General features: G+C 45.2%; 1 protein-coding gene across 10 annotated transcripts in view; it reads left to right on the forward strand.

The window, feature by feature from the left end:
- Nucleotides 1-4,264: 4,264 nt before the first annotated feature.
- Nucleotides 4,265-16,178, forward strand: part of COL26A1 (collagen type XXVI alpha 1 chain) — a 181,560-nt gene continuing 169,646 nt past the window's right edge. For 5 of the 10 annotated variants that reach the window (XM_074595056.1, XM_074595058.1, XM_074595060.1 and 2 more), the window contains exon 1: nucleotides 6,139-6,552. In XM_074595056.1, the coding sequence (XP_074451157.1) occupies nucleotides 6,401-6,552 (152 nt within the window). In that variant the 5' untranslated portion in view covers nucleotides 6,139-6,400. Of the gene's footprint in view, nucleotides 4,378-6,101; nucleotides 6,553-16,178 lie in introns of those variants that run through there. The other 5 variants (XM_074595064.1, XM_074595065.1, XM_074595057.1 and 2 more) reach the window with 3 other exon arrangements.

Here is a 16,178-nt window from a genome sequence, read left to right on the forward strand (position 1 = left end):
GATAGGAAAAGCCATGCTGGAGCAGGCTCTGGAAAACACCTGCAGCAAGGAGGAGACAGAAGGTCCTGCAGCCTGTGTGGTAAGGTCCAACACAGGCAAAGATGGTGCAGAAAGGCACTGACTGGCAAGAAGTTTGCCATGTGAAGACAGATGGCTGGCAGATAAGGAGTTTGTGGAACAAGGTAGAGGAGAGAAGAGGAAGAAAGCATATGACTGCTATTAATCCACCTTAACTGCAGACACCTAAGGTGAAAATACTGGAGGCATTTTCAGATCTTAGCTGGGCAGAATCATGCTGCGGAGGTGGTCGTCCCTGTACAATGGCTACAGTGCAGCGATTTTCAGCGTGCAGCCCACAAACTTTTGACAGACTATAGCCAACTTCTAGGGGGCCTGTGAAAGCCAGCTAAGAAAAGCAGACTATTGTGGTTAGGCCTCATTGTCATGGCCCACAGGGAAAGTTCCTAGGAGATTTGAAAAAAATCAATGAAAGCTGGAAAATATGGATGGAACATACAAATTTGCTGTGTGGAGGAAAGGGGACTCCAGTCTCCCCGCTTGCATCCACCACAATTCTGTTCCTTGGCTCCACAGGGTGGGTGGTACAAACTCTGGAGTGTGCAGGAGCTGGAAAGAGGGTGCTTATTTCCGTAAATCCTTTCTTATCTGTTCCGTATGCCTTTACTTGTGTATTTTTTCAAGAAGGGGGTGAACCCACTTCCTTTTATGTGGCTTACGCAATACATAAAGGGAACTCAGCTCAAGTCAGGCAACCTGTGTCCATGGGGAAATTGAGAGAAGTAGGAGGATTTCAGGGTCGGAGTCCAAAACTGAGACATTCTTTGGTCATGGAAATCCTTACTTCTCTGAGATTCAGAGAGAGTCCATGACTGGACTAATCAGCTAAGCATTCAGATACCACTAAATCTGGGTATCCTATAGTGAGCGACTCCATTGAAAATTGCAGCCTGATATTTGGTAGCTCTTTACACTGCATGTTATAAAGTACTTTGTTTTGTTGTAGAAGTTCAAGACCATTTGTGGTTTGGAGAGTTTATAAGTTCAGTGTTTATGTCCTGTACAACATCAAGCAAACAGGCAGCCCTCAGTGACTGAATAATGTTTAATGAACAGTTAATGAACAGGAACATAGTTTGAGGATACAGGCATGGAGACAGACCTCCCAATGTTTTCTTTAGTGACCTCAGTGATGGAAGAGGGAGCATGCTTATTAAATCTGTAGATGAGGCAAAGCTGGAACCGAATGCAAGAACACTGGAAGGCAGGATTAAAATTTCAAGTGATCTTGACAAATTGGTGATATGATCTGAATAAAATAAGATGAAACTCATTAAGGACAACTGCAGGGCACTGTGCTTTGGCAGGAATCGTTTTAGCAAGCAAATACAGGATGGGGGAAAGTCAGGCTAGCAGTTCTGCAGAAAAGGTAGAGAATCCCAAACTAAGCATGGATTAACAATGATGTACAGATGTCAAAAAGGCAAATCCTCATCTGGGCAGAGGTATTGCACAGAAGTATAGGTTATGGGTACCATACTATGAGGTAGATGCAGACCAGCTGAGAAGTCCAGAGGAGAACACCAAAAAGGATCAGAAGTATGTAACATATGACCTACAGGAAAAGTCTGATGAAGGTGGGATTGTTTGGATTCTAGAAGGCAAGTAGACGTTTTATACCATTTTTAAAAGTACTTTGAGGAGTTAAAAGGCTGTTCAAAAGACAGGAGGAATAGTTTTCTACATCCATAATGGAGAAAGTAAGACTTTAAGAGCTTAAATTGCAACAAAACAGACGGAGATTGGATGTTAAGAAAAACTACCAGTACACAGAGCAAAGCATTGGAATATGTTTTCAGAAGAGCATGGGGAGTTTGTGTCTTGAGGTCTTTCAGAAGAAAGCAGAAAAATTTGTGCCAACAATCATGTATGTATATAGATCCTGCCTTCTAGCATGGAGAAGGAAGAGGAATTAGATAACTCTTGCAGTTCTTCCTGGCTACTTCTGAATGTGTTTCTATTCCAGCATGTTTGAGTGCAATAGACCTGGTACTATTTGTGCCTTGGCTTTATCACACCTGTGTAAATCCCCGCTTTATTGCATTCTTGGTGAGTCTGATGGATCAAGGTGTGTTCACAAACTCTCTGGGCTTGTGCAGATCTATGCTTCAGAGCATGTCCAGTTGAGAGAATTTTTGCCTGACATCAAAGGCAACATACATTATTCTTCCCAGGACACAGTAATGCTCAGAGTATGTATAATTCCACCAGACGTAGCCATTGTCTCGCTGATCTCTTGAGTCATCACATTTTCCATCTGCTGAATTATGTTTCAATCCGAGTTATTTTATCCAGCATATTACTTTATAATACCCACACAAGTGCTTCACTCAAACAAAAGTTCTCATCTAAGGTCATTGAATTTTGCCAAAGTCAAGACTTCTGGATCATTTCTTCTGCTTCCTACAATATCACTGTCTATCATGTTTACCGTATGCTAAACTGCTTATGTAAGTGTGATGTTTTCTCAGTTCTATTCCCTTTTGAGTTGAGCTGTGATTGATTTATTCCAGGTCAAATTGGAATAAATCCTGGCTGAAAAGAAAAACGACCACAGTCCCCTAATATTTTCAGTTTGGCTCAGGTTTGGTTTGACTCCCTAGTAATAGATGTGTTACAATAACCTTAGTAATATTATAATTTAGTTTATAATAGAGATCTTGAACTCTTACTGTTACTAAGCTCTTACCCATCTCTTCTAATTTTCCAGGGTTCCTTGAGTGCTTTGTTATATCTCAATGAAATAACCTAGACATTTTAGGAAGCCAGAAGGGATTTATCCAAATAAATTTTGTTTTAGATGGTCTTATCAATTACTTATTTCTGACTTCAAAAGGACACTTCATAATTCTAAAGCTCCACAAGGTTATATCAACTAGAACAAAGCTGCTTTTCCTTTGGTCTCTACTTAGTATCCACATGAGAAGTGCACTCACAAAATCCAAGGGATGGATTCCCCCTGTGCTTCCGTGCATTGTGGCTTTCCAGTATGCACCCTGCCTCTTCCACCTTGAACTGAGTTGGTGAAATACATCCAAGTAATTTATTTAGTCCTGATTGCCTGGGCAAATCTTTAATTAACATGCTTATGCACAGGCATAAAAAGTGTAGCTTTATAGTTTGAAATATAGTATGTCTGGTTCAGCAGAATAGGACTGTTCAGATTTCAAGGGTTCTCTTCTCAAAGCTAGTCCCTCTGATAAATTGAATGAATTATGTTTTTGTTGGCCGTCTTTGTTACCTCCATCACTGTGTTTCCAATTTATCAACATAGTTTTGAGAAATTGTTAGAATATGTTGCACTCGTAAGCACCGTAGGGAGAAAAAATATTCATTTATTACTGCTATTGTGTTTGATTATATTATGCATATCCAAAGGACTAAAATGAAATGTCATCTTTAATTCTCCCCTTACAGTAGACAATATCACCCTTTCTTCTCTCTTTCCAAAAACAGCTTGGAAGTTAATTCTTCATTTTCATTTTAAATCAGCCATACATAGTAGAAGCAAGAGTGCATTAGGGACAGGGCAGAAGTAATGGGAACCTGGAGATCTGAGCTCTATTTCTGGCTCTGCCTTTAGCTCTTTGCAGTCTTGAGCAAAGCCATTTGACCTCTGGTCTCCAGTCTCTCAGTTCATGATATAGGAAGAATATTAGCTTCCTACAGACGTCTCTAATAATTTGCCAGAATCTTGTCTTGTCTAATCACCTGTGTTTAATATCTCCTAGGGTCTTGCAAAGTCAGTTAAGGCTGAAGCAGCAAATTTTGCATGCAACCAAAAATAAAATGCTCTTAGACAGTTAAGACTTGAAGACTGCAAAGAGCTTCTGAAGGGGCTAACCTAAGCCAGGAGAATAGGTCAGAAAGCTACTGGTGCTGTTTAGTGTTGTTAAATACTGATAAATTATCTATCCCAGCTTGTCAGGAGAGAGAACTTAGTACGTTTGGGATAACAGGCTGAACCAGGCCCTCAGCACACAGCCTAGAGCTGGCATAAAATTGGCAGGGGCGGGGCGTCCAGCTGCACCCCGTTTAGCTGTGCACACACAGCTGAGGATGATCACTCAGATTAAAGGCCAGGGGAGTTTCAGAGACCTGTCCAGTGTTTTGGGTATGCTGCAGCTTCTGACTACTTTCCCAGGAGATAGATGCATTTGAGGCAGTTTGTAGCCCTACTGAGAGGGGAGACTGGAGAGTAAGCCTCTTTTTTTTTTTTGTTACCCTGTCAGGCCGAGCAGAGGAGGTTTCCTGAGGACTGACTTTGAGCAAAATGGCTGAGTGGCTGAACATCTTAGGGTGAGTTGTTGGGAGCGGTGTGTGTTTTTGGGGCTGGGAGATGAGATTGGAAGAAATTCTCCTTGCTGAGGGTGAGGGGACACTGAAGGGAAGGGTGCTCAGGCTGACCTAGGCTAAGGCTGGGGACAGAGGGCCCTGTTATGTCTCAGTTCCAGGCACTGAGGCCTTTTTGTAAATAAATAGCAGCTGTTTCTGAGCGGGTTTGGCAGCTCAGTGCTGTTGGACCAGACCTTTTGAGCTCCCTTTGAGCCCAGAGAGTGCTGATCCATTGCCTGCTCTAGCCGTGGGTCCGGGACACCCTGAGGGCAGCCGTGGGGCAACCCCAGGGAGGCTGAGCTGTGGTGCAGCCTGCACCCCTGCCTCCTTGTGTGATTTGCTCCAGTGATTAATGACAGCGGCTGTTTAAAAACCTGGTGCCTCATTTGCAGTCTAAACTTGTCTGGTTACAGGCTCCAGCCAGGGGCTATTTATCTCTGTGTGCAGGCTCTGGAGGTGGGCACCGTGGGGGAGGGTAAGTTCTCACCAGGGGGTGGGGGATGAACTCAGCCATTTTTCTGGTATCATGTAGGAATTGTTTTCCAGCTGCAGAATCTCGCAGGCATTGTGTTGCTCCTGGGGGGGAACAGGTCTCCGCCTTTCCAGAGCCCCCCCGGGAAGCCCCAGGCTCCAAGGATACCCCAGCAAGATTTGCTTTTGGTGATAAATCAGGGCTGTCTTTGGATGGCCGCACAAACAGCAAAGGTGCAGGGAGGGTACTGTGAGCTTGCAGGATCTGAGGGTAAAAGCAGGGTGACACAGTTGTGTCATCTTATCTTAAAAATTAAATCCCGCCTTGTGGTGTTTGGTTGAGTTGCTTGCTGAGTCAGTAAGCTGCAACAGCCCAGGTTCCTCCAGAGCTGGGAAGGGGACACTGAAAGGCCAGCAAACAGGGTCTGTGACGCTGTCACCAAATGGGTGATATACAAGGGCTTTAAACTCAAATTCAGCTGCTGTAGAGAGAGGGAGCCTTGCTGCTGGCTTCCTTCTCAGGGTACTGTCTTTGCAAAACACCCGCCTCCTTCCAGGACTGCAAAAACATTCCTCCTGTCTGTGGCTGGGCTTGACTGTGCAATTCTTCAAGCTCAGGGCCATCCTGAGTACTTATGCGTGATGCCAAAATGAGCAGGATGCACATTCTGAAGCAGGGATTGCTTTTTTTTCACTAGTTACCTTGTGAATGAAGCATCTTAAAAATTATTTACCTCCTACTTTATCTGTGTAACTTCTACAGTGCAGACATGGCATTTTGGGTGTTTGGGGTTCACTGCTGAAGTGCAGTGGGTTCCCTTGGAACTGTCTCTCAGTTGATCAGGCAGACACAGGGCCTGGCGATCTGTGTCAGTGATGGTTTGGGATTGGGGTGCAGGCACCCCAGGCATGCTGCCAGAACTGCCTGCTGATGGGGTAGCTGGACCCCAAGCTGCTGATGAGCAGGGGCTTCCCGTGGTGACGTTGCCAGCTCTGCGCGGGTGTCAGCGTGCTGCCTCGCTGGGTTTCGTGCCCATGCAAGGCCGCGTCTCGCCTCCCCCGGCCCGGCCCAGGGCCCCGGGGTGCCCAGCCGCCTCCACCGACGGGGAGCCCCTTCACAGCGGGGTCTGCTGCGAGGCCTGGCAAGGGTTAACGCCGAAACCCCACGCCCCCTTTGACGGAGTCGGACCAACCTCGCCAAATTTGAAAAGGCATCCGGGGGCTGAGTGTGCGCCCTGGGCGCAAAGAGCCGCGCTGGCCCCGGACCCCCTGCGCGGGCAGCAGCCGCCGCCGCCGGGGCTCGGCTTGCCGAGGGACGGGGCTTCCCTTTGTGAGCCGGAGCAGCGGTCCCTGTGTCCCGGGCACCCCTGCCCCGTGTTCCCCGGTCCCGGGGACACCTCCGAGCCGTGGGATCCCGTTGTGACCCCGGCCGGGGGAGGCACGGTGGGGCCCCGCGCCTGCCGTGCCGTGTGAGAGGAAACGGGGGAGGCGGGAGGAAAACCCTCTTCTTGCAAAAATGCAGTTCGCTCTTTTCTTGTCCTGGTGCTGCTGCCTGCATGGATGTGCACTAGGGACTGGCTTCCTCTATCAATTCCCAGCATCAACCCTGCAGCACAACTACCCAGAACAGAGCTCGGGCTCGCCGGGCAGCGGCTTCGCCAGTCGCCGGTGAGTAAGACTGGGTCCGCCTCCCCAGCGAGGAGGCTGGGCCCCGCCGGTGGCTCCCCGGGGGAGCGATGGGCACGGCAAAACCGCGGGCAGTAGTGCTCGCGGAGGCTGCGAGGGGCTTGCTGGGCTGCTGGCCCTCGGGGAGCCGGGCTGGGCTGCCCCCATCCGAAAGGGGGTGGGTGAGGCTCCCTACCTGCCCGCAGCAGCCCCCTTACCTGGGGCAGCGAGCAACTAGGGAATCAAGGAGCTGAACTTTTGCAAATGAAGCCCCCCAGACTCTCCCCTTCTTGCCTCCCCAGTCCGTCGGGGAGGGGAAGGCGGCTTTGCCGGGTCCGGGGGGCAGCGCGTCCCTGCGCAGCCAGAGCCGTAAAACCTCCTGGACCTGGACACGGGTGATGCCGGCAGAGGGAACTGTTATAGCCCTCGGCTGCGAGGAAAAACTTGTTCAGCTCGACAAAGGAAAGACCTTAATTACAGATGTCTGTTCAAGAGCTGCAGCTTTCAAATAGCTGTTTAAAACCAAACCTCCCACTCTTCTTCCCCCACCCCCCAACCAATTTCTTATTAACTTAATGTAAATCAGTTTTGATTTACTGTATCTTGCTGCTTCAGTAGAGCAAACAATTTAGGTTTCTCCCCCTCCCCTCTGTTTTCACTGGGTATTTCTCTAGAGGTGAAACAGCTGTTCAGATGAATAAGCCGCACTGTATAAAGCAAGAGAGTGGCTTAACCTGATTCCAGTTGTTCTTGAATTTCACTTTTTTTTTTTTTTTCCCTGAAATTCCCTTAAATGGGGACTTGGGAATTTAATATTCAGGGCTCGTCCATCCTGTCTCTACCTCTTTTCCTCCTCCCCTTGCTAATACCTAGTATGCATGTGTTATGCTGCTGTGGAGGAGGCTTAGGTTAGCACCACTTATTTAGGCTAGGAATTGAGATAAGGCATCTACACAGCAGATTTACATCGGCGTGTCACACAAATACAAGAGTGGGCGCTAGCCTTGTGCCTTGCACGGTTCTCACATATGGTGCATATTTCATCTCCAAGTGGGGGTGGTTTTGTTTGCTGGCCTGTCAAACAGGCCTCAGTCTGTAGGGGGTGTGATGTTAAACTACAGTAACTGTCAAAGGGTTTGAAATGGCAGAAAATTATAGGAGAGTAATGGGATAAACCTATCCCAGATGGATCTGTTCCAAGGTACCCCCTTCCCAAAGCTTGAGCTGCAATGAGAACCACATGTCATTTGTCTTACATATCTATTAGCCTGCAGATCTTTGTTCAGAGCTACCACGCTTACATGAGTGCAGACTGTATCTCTGCTCACCAAAGACCTTCCCCAATTCACACTCTTGCATGATTTTCCCATGCCTCAGTTGTTTGGATAGCTGATGCCTTGTCAGGGGAACATGTCCCTCTCCAAGTCTATAAAGTATTGTATAAAGCCATCTAAAGCCGATTTTAAACAATGATGTTGGGAAAGTTGGTATATTTTTTCTTTTTTTTTTTTTTTTTTGTCCAATGGAACTTTGCCATGTGAGAATCTCCCATTCTAGCTTAAAGCAGAGGGGGAAATAAGAAATTGAAGGGAGGGAAAAATCACTGGTGGATATTTAGAAATAAAAACTCAAGTGCTTAGTCAAATATCACACGTTGAAGCAATCTTTGTATGCTTTAATTTCCCCTTGAGTGGTGGAGTTCTGTTGTTGGCAAATGTCTAACAGCTTCACTTTCTGATGGGAAAATCTGTGTGGGAAAACTTTAACCAGACACAATGTTGGACCTTTGGGGGGAGCCTCCTGCAGGGTGCAGCTTCAGGTTGGGATAGCTGTGCTTTTCTGGATTTAATATGGTCCTGGATAAGAATGAGGCTTTTTGTTCTAAAGTCTGACATTGATCTATGTGAGTGTGAAGCCTTTTCTCAGGCGACTAAAACAGATTGGTGTAAACTGCTGTTTACATTGTTCAGTGTCCCTTTTGCCATCTAAACAGGGGATCTTAGTAGCACCTGAGTTATGTGAAGCGATAGCAGCTCTGTCACAGCAGAGCTTGCTGGCTTCTGGCCTCTGCCCTGAAGAGGCTGTGGAGGATGCAGGATGGTGGGTAGGTGATTACCATTAATGACACTATGTGGCCATTCTCGCTTTCTCTTCTGTAACCTTACCCGTGGGTGCTTTGTCCAGTTACTTCTGTTGCTTTTCCTGGGTACCACCAGCCAAGTATAAGCAGGCCAGACCCTTGAAAATTACTGCTGCAGCTCCAGGTTCTGATACGTTGAAGCACATACTGATGTGATGGTCTACAGCTGATATGCTTCCTTGATAGAAGACACAACCTCCAGTTGTCTTTTTCTGTCCTTGATCAGCAAGTGAAGACATGATAGAGCTGTTTGGGAATCTGCTATCTTTTTTTTTTTTTTTTTTTAAATTAGCTTGTCATAAAAGTTGTATTTCTCTAAGTGTGTGTGGGGAAAAGTTGCTGGGATCTTTTGTCTTCCAGCTAGAAACCCATTCAAAACTCAATAGCTGATATAGTTCTTGGTATCTAGGTTGCAGGCTGTCTCAGAGATGGGCTTCTGAGGCTCTGAGGACTGCTGACCATTTTTTCCTGCCAAAACAACTAAGGCCCTGGGCAGTATAAAAACCTTGGTGGTGGGTGGAAATTTGGAAGAGAAAAAAAAATTATTCACATCTTCCAAAATGAAATTGTGGAATACTTGTTCTGGTGGAATGTTGCTTGCTTTGTTTCCTTCTTTAAACTGAAAATTCTAGCTTCTGTTTGGCTTCAGTTGACAGATCTTGGTTATTGGACCAAAGACACTTGCAGTCTGTCTTTCCATGTGCTTGAATTACTTTGAACTTCTGTAACAGACGTGCAAATAATAATGACTGAAACCCAAGCAGTGGTGTTTGTTGTCAGTGTATAGATTGTAGCGGCCTCCCTATTTTGTTTGAAATTCACATTCAGCGCATGCATTTCTAACTTGCTACTGCATTAAGGCAATGAGAAGGGGAAGTGGGTCTTACACAAAGCATAAGAATGGAGGGACTGTCTGCCAAACAGAAACCGTTGTCCTCCTGACTTGGACATGAGAAGCCTTGCTAACTGAGTTAAGGGAAGCTTTTTCCCATGCTGGAAGTAGCTTGGTTCTCAAAGAACGCCTGCATCTGTGTTACTTGTCTTTGGAATTGGTGTTCTCCCAGCTTAACGTCTCATCCTATTTTCCTGTAGTTTCAAATTAATCGTGCATCAAGTCCTTGTGAACTCAAGTGTGGGAGTTAGAAACTTCTGAGACTAGATACAGTCTTTAGACTGGAAACCTCTTTGGATGTGAGGTGGAAGTAGCTGAAAGAAAACCCCCAAACATGAACTGGAGAGCAATGTAGGATGGTAACTCTTTCTTACGGCTAGCTTTACAGTGGCGTCACAAAAATCATCTGGCATGGATGCAAAGTCCAACTGTGACAGATAGACCTTCAAAACACTTACAGCTCAGCCTAAAAATATCTTTCTGTGAATGAACAGGACTGTCCAAGTAGGTGTTCTTTTCCAGACTATATTGGTAATTACAAATCAGTTTGGTTGCATAGTAAATTCTAGTGTGTGGCAGATCTATGAGCAGAGGCCTGCGTACGGTGAAGGACACAGTGAGCAGAGCACACAAAAACAGGAATGCAGATATCGATATGGGTGGAACAAAGAGGAACTGGTTCAACATAAACATGGAACAAGAAAACAGCTTCACGTGCTTATCTTGGTGGGAACTGAATAAGGGGACTGGGTCAGTGATCTGAAATACGTGTTTACTTGCCTAGCAGGTGCATGGAAAGTTTTAGAGCTTGAGTATAAAAGCCAAGGCCTGAGAAGCAATAAATGATTTCATGCTCATCAAAGCCGGAGTCCGTGCCTTCATACACCACACTAGTGCTTGCTACAGCAGTGATGTTTCTCAAGGGTGGATATGGAACGGAAAGTAATATCAGTCAATTGAAATCTATAAGTGCATCTTTTGGTTGCTAGAGGCAGAGGCTTCAATATGGAAAGCCAGGTGGCTTCATCTATTTCTTGTTGCCACATGTACATATGCGCCTCAGAGCACAGCTCAAGAGAGTGAGATCTGGGTTCCAGTTGCGCCTCTACGATGGTTCACGCTGTGTCGGAGGGCAAATCACTTTGCCATGGATTCAGTGGAACAATTAAACATGCTCTATATGCAGCTTTGATGTGGGAAAGATATTTAAACTGACATCAGCTTCCCTGTACTGTAGCTTGTCTTACTCTCCCCCTCTGAAAAGTCTGAAGTGTTGATGCTTTCAGATGTTTAGGTGATGCTTGAAATATGTTGTCAATTGTTCCTTGAAGCTAGCAGTCTCCTAATAGGTTACTTGAATGGCTGGTTTTGAAGATCAAGATGTCTGGGTGGACTTGTTATAGGTAGATCTGCTCTTTTCAAGATAAGCTGCCTGCATTGTGCCTGGTCCTACAGCTACCCGTTTGCTAGGATGGAATTTCCCCTCCCCAGCCCACTGCACTGTAATGTAACAACCTCCAACCTCTTAGGTGAGGTTTTAGTACTTTTAAGTAAGGGTGTGATAGAAGCCTGTTCTTGATACTAAAAGGTGATCTATAAATGGACATCCTGATTTATGCAGTCTGTCAGAGTGCTTTCAGAACATATCTGGAGTTCTCCTGATGGTCGTCTCTTAATTCCCTCTTTACCAGAGAAAGATGATTTGAACCTGATGTCAGCCCCAAATTCTGAACCGCTTGTGGCTTTTAAGCGGGTGTGGAATATAAAACTGTACATATTGGAGAAGTGTTGTTCTTTTTCCATTTACTGACAGGACCTTGCCTTCTGAGTCATTCCCTCCATCGCCTAATACTCTGTTCATTGCCTGAGGTCTCTGGTTTTCTTTGGTTTGCTATGGACTGTGTGAGGACGTCAAGCAAACAAACTGGGATTTGTGTTGCGCTGAGTCCTCTGTGCTAATTCACCTTTGAAGTGCCCTACCCAGGTAACCAAGAGGTCAGAAGGTCTTAAGCTCATCATCAAACCCTTGAACTATCCGGTGTTTGTTTCCTGGACTCTACAGCCATATGATCTTCATCTGACTTGGGTTCAGTGCTATGGCTTCACAATGCAATTAAAACAGCGAAGCCAATGGTAGTGTGAGGACCTAGCAACATTGGAATGGCTTTGAAATACCAGACGTGACTGTAGTTACTGCAGTAAATTGTATTTGTTTAGGAAATCTCCTACTGTCTTGCCTTTCCAGATGCTTGTGTGAATAATTTCCTCTCATGTAGGTTTCATTTACCAATTCTAGGAAGGAAAAGGGAGCAGAGAGGCAAAGCAATGGGTGACAGTGAACTTGTGCTCCCCTTGGATAAATTAACGAATGTGTCTCTTTCAATAACCCTTATTTGTTCATTTTCTCAAAGCTGAGCTTGTTAGTATGCTAAAACCCTAGTCGAAACATGTCAGGCTAAAAACTTCACGTCTTTGCTCGGGGAGCAGTTCTGTGACACTTGGATCATAGAATATTTACTCACATCTTTGTTTTATTGGGCTGTGTATTGATAAAGGGGGGAAAATGAAGAATGACTTTGAGGTACTGATGAAAGGACTGAAAGCACAGAGTGACTTAGGTCTGCTGGATTAGAATAATGGACCAGCTACTCATGCTCTTTCTTGCATTAGACCTCCAGCATGTCTGGAAACATTATTGTTTTGTAAAGCATAGACTACACCTCCTGCAGGGTAATACTAAAATTCATCCAACCTCATTTCTGCAATATGCTCAAAACTCTCAACTCACTTTTAACTAGAGAGATGTAGACAGTGCTTAAATTTACTTTCACTGAGGCATAATGTTTATTTTGAGGCCTTGAGCATAAAGCTAGTCTGTGCCAGTTTAGATATCACAGGGACTCTATTAAGGATCATAGCTGCAGAAGTTAAGAAAAGCATAATGGGGCATAAGTAATTGGGTTACTGTCCTGCAATTTTTCAACTTTTTATATCCTTGAATAACACTGAAGCTCCTGCTTGGTGTATTTATCACAGTGTGGCGTTGATCTGAATTACAGTCCTTAATACTGCTACAGAAAAGAACAAGGGTGGGAACTGTGATATTGTTTCTTGTTGGTTTTGTTCCTTATCTCCTTTTTAGGAAGAAACAATTATTTGTTGACTGGCAATTTATTGCATGGAATAACATGGTTTAGATGTTTTGGCTGGTTTTGACAAGTTTAATTTTTTCCTTCTCTTGGAAACAAGCAGATGTACAAGTAAAGAGTGTGCTTGGGTGGAAGTGTAGCCTGTAATGTTAAGGCCTGGCTATTTGAAAATATTTGGAGCTTTTTGAGAGGACCAACAAATAGGAAGCTATTTCAGGTTTGAGAATCCTTTTCAGCTTCCAAGGCAGGGAAATCATAGCTTTGGTGAAGGATAAAACTGTTTAGAAATGGCTTCCACCCGGAGGCCCACACAATGGATGCTACTGAAGGCAGCTTCATAATGTTTCATGTTTGGGACAGATCAGTCTCCTCTTCCATATCTATGTGTTCTATCTGGAATAGAGAATCTGCCACTTAAAATCATAGTAGCTGATTTTGAAGCTGAGACGAGAAGGTATCATAGAATCATAGAATTGTTAGGGTTGCAAGGGACCTTAAAGATCATCTAGTTCCAACCCCCCTGCCATAGGCAGGGACGTCTCCCACTAGATCAGGTTGCTCAGAGCCCTGTCCAGCCTGGCCTTAAAAGCTTCCAGGGATGGGGCTTCCACCCCCTCTCTGAGCAACCTGTTCCAGTGTTTCACCACCCTCACGGTGAAGAACTTCTTCCTAACGTCCAGTCTGAATTGTCCCATCTCTGGTTTTAATCCATTCCCTCTAGTCCTACCATTACCCGACATCCTAAAAAGTCCCTCCCCAGCTTTCTTGTAGGCCCCCTTAAGATACTGGTAGGCCGCTATAAGGTCTCCTCAGAGCCTTCTTTTCTCCAGACTGAATAACCCCAACTCTCTCAGTCTGTCCTCATAGGAGAGGTGCTCCAGCCCTCTGATCATCCTCGTGGCCCTTCTCTGGACATGTTTATCTGTGAGCTTCTCTTATGTAGGACTCTTCCTTTCACTTCTCTGTGGTCTGCTGTGTGTCTCCTGTCTGCCCTATGAGAGCTGAGTAAGGCTGTCATTATCCAGCTACTTTCCTTTGTGCTGAGCAAACAAACCATCAGTCAAAACTTTAAAGTTAATGTGAGGTACCTCTACATAGAAATGCATCTATTCATGTCCAATCTTGACACCAGGTTATGTAGTCAGATGTCTTTTTAATTGGTTACAACTTTTTCTGCCCCTGGGAACTGGGTGGAAGTGATGTTCTTTGCAGCATTTGCCCTAGATATAGGCATTTGCTCACGAAGAACATCTCAGAAATGCCAGTGCAATGAAATCATGAGGCAAGGGAATATCCTCCTGGACATGGTCATGTAACCAAGATGTACTGAGTCCAGTCCTGTTTCTTCTGGGTGCCCCCCCTTCCTTTTTTTGTGTGTGTATATGCGCTCTAAAGGGAAGTTGGTTTTGACTTTGCAGGTGGACAAGACTCTTGATTCCTGCTTTCCACTTCTCAATGGTGGGAAGAGAGTGCCTCATAAAGGCAGTGTAGGCAAAGATGTTTTATGGAAGACACCTGTTTCATGTAAGGACAGTTTTGGGGGTACCCTGCAGAAGTGAGGAAAGGGGTGCAGCAAATGCAATTGCAGGACCTGAGTACAGGAGTTACTGGTCTTCTGTTCTGTGTGAGAAACCGGAATAGGATGGTCCTTACCCTGTGCACATTGGATGTTAGAGCTGTTTAGGACTAAGAAAAGGCAGCAGCATAGGTGCTAAATGAGCTAAATACTCCTTCTGCCCTGTTGTGATGACCTTGTGAGACGGAGTTTCTCAGTTAAGACACTGCACAAAAATTTCCCTTCTGTCCTTGGCTTGTTTTGTGCCCGGGGTCAGTCAACATCTGCTTTTTCCCCACAGGACTTTGCTTATTTAGCCGTTCAAAAGCGTGGTGCTGGGAGCTCTCAGCTTGGTTTGAAATGCTTCTTCTCATCGTGAGAAGGCTTGGGGCAGATGGGCTGCTGCGGCGGTTGGGATGACATAACGTCTCCGTGCTGAGTCTCCCATTGGCCTGATGCTGCGGTGCTTGGTGGGGTGTGGTAGCCCTGAACGGAAGGGCAGACATTTCTTTTTTGCTGTGTGCTGCTTAGCCCTTATTAAACTCAGATGTTTCTAACCCCTTCCTCCAGGCTCTCATTATTGCTGTAAACACAGCAGAGCACAGGGAGCTTTTTCAAATCCTCATTTGAGGCAGCAATGGGTGACAGCTCTACCAACAGCTCTCCAGTGTGCTTGTGTGTTAAGGAGGGTTGACGTGAATTTAACACTCCAACCCAAGGGAGATTCTACTTGTGTTTTCCCTAAAGAAAAAGACTTTTTTTTTTTTTAATCTGATGCCACTTCTCTTCTTCCTGCCTCAGGTTGCTTGGCTTCCTGGCTTTCTTCTTGCCTATTCCTTCTTCTGCAGAACTGGTCTGGTTTCTGCTGCCCTGCTCAATGCAGGATGTCTGTCTGCTTGTCTCATCACTGTATCTTGTACAGACTTTGAGTTGTTTGCATTTTCAGGTGGCAATCAAAGTGATAGCAGCTAGAATAAGGTTTCTGTTGCTGTGCTAGGGTGACTAAAAAAGGCTCTCCTAGAAGAAAATACCTAGCCCTGGCTGTCGGCAGCTCTGTATCTCAGCTGTACCTGTTCCAGATTTACTGTGTGGCTGTGACAAAGTTATTTTTCAGCTTTCTGTGAAGGGAGAAGAGAGGAGAGACTGCTACAGTAACAGGATTTTAGATGCTTCCTACCTATAAACCACACTTCACACAGTGTGAGCTACCATACCCCCTCCAGGGGAATTTATGAATTGTTTGTATCTCTAAATATAAGCCAGTAACTTTGAGGTCTAAGCAGGCTATTTGTAACCTCCTTACACAGTTCTCCAAGGACTATATCCTTTGCAAACCTATTGGAAAAATTCTTAGTCCTGTGTGGCTTTGTGCATGGCATCTGACTTGGTAAAAGCTGTGTTCCTGCAAGATCTGTGAAGATCTCTGTGAGATCATCTGTATGACTTGTTCTTGCGACATTCTTGCATCTGCCTCTAGTCTTGCGTGCCATGTTGTAAATTGAGCTAAAGATTCTGGTTTTGAACTGTCAGGAGCCAAGTCGGATATTAGGAAGGTCATTGCCATTTTAATGCTGTATTCAGTCACTGGATGCTAGATTTCCTTTTGGAAATTGAGGCTATACTAAGACATTTGAAGCTAAGATACTCTGTTGCAAGACTCTCGAAATCTGGTCCTTTGCATCTCTCGCTTGGTTTAAATTTTGTCCTTCGGGAGTTTCTGGCACATGGGAGGTACAGAGAGCCTTTCTCACTCGGTACTCTACATCCTCAAGAAAACACTGATTTAATTCAATTAATGATCACTGCAGCTTTGAGGTGAACTTTTTATGCTGATTTTAATGAATTTAAAGCTAAAATGGCAGTGATCCTGAGAGCTGAGTTGTCAGCTTGTGT

Source organism: Larus michahellis, chromosome 7, assembly GCF_964199755.1.
Source record: "Larus michahellis chromosome 7, bLarMic1.1, whole genome shotgun sequence".
Lineage (NCBI taxonomy): Eukaryota > Metazoa > Chordata > Aves > Charadriiformes > Laridae > Larus > Larus michahellis.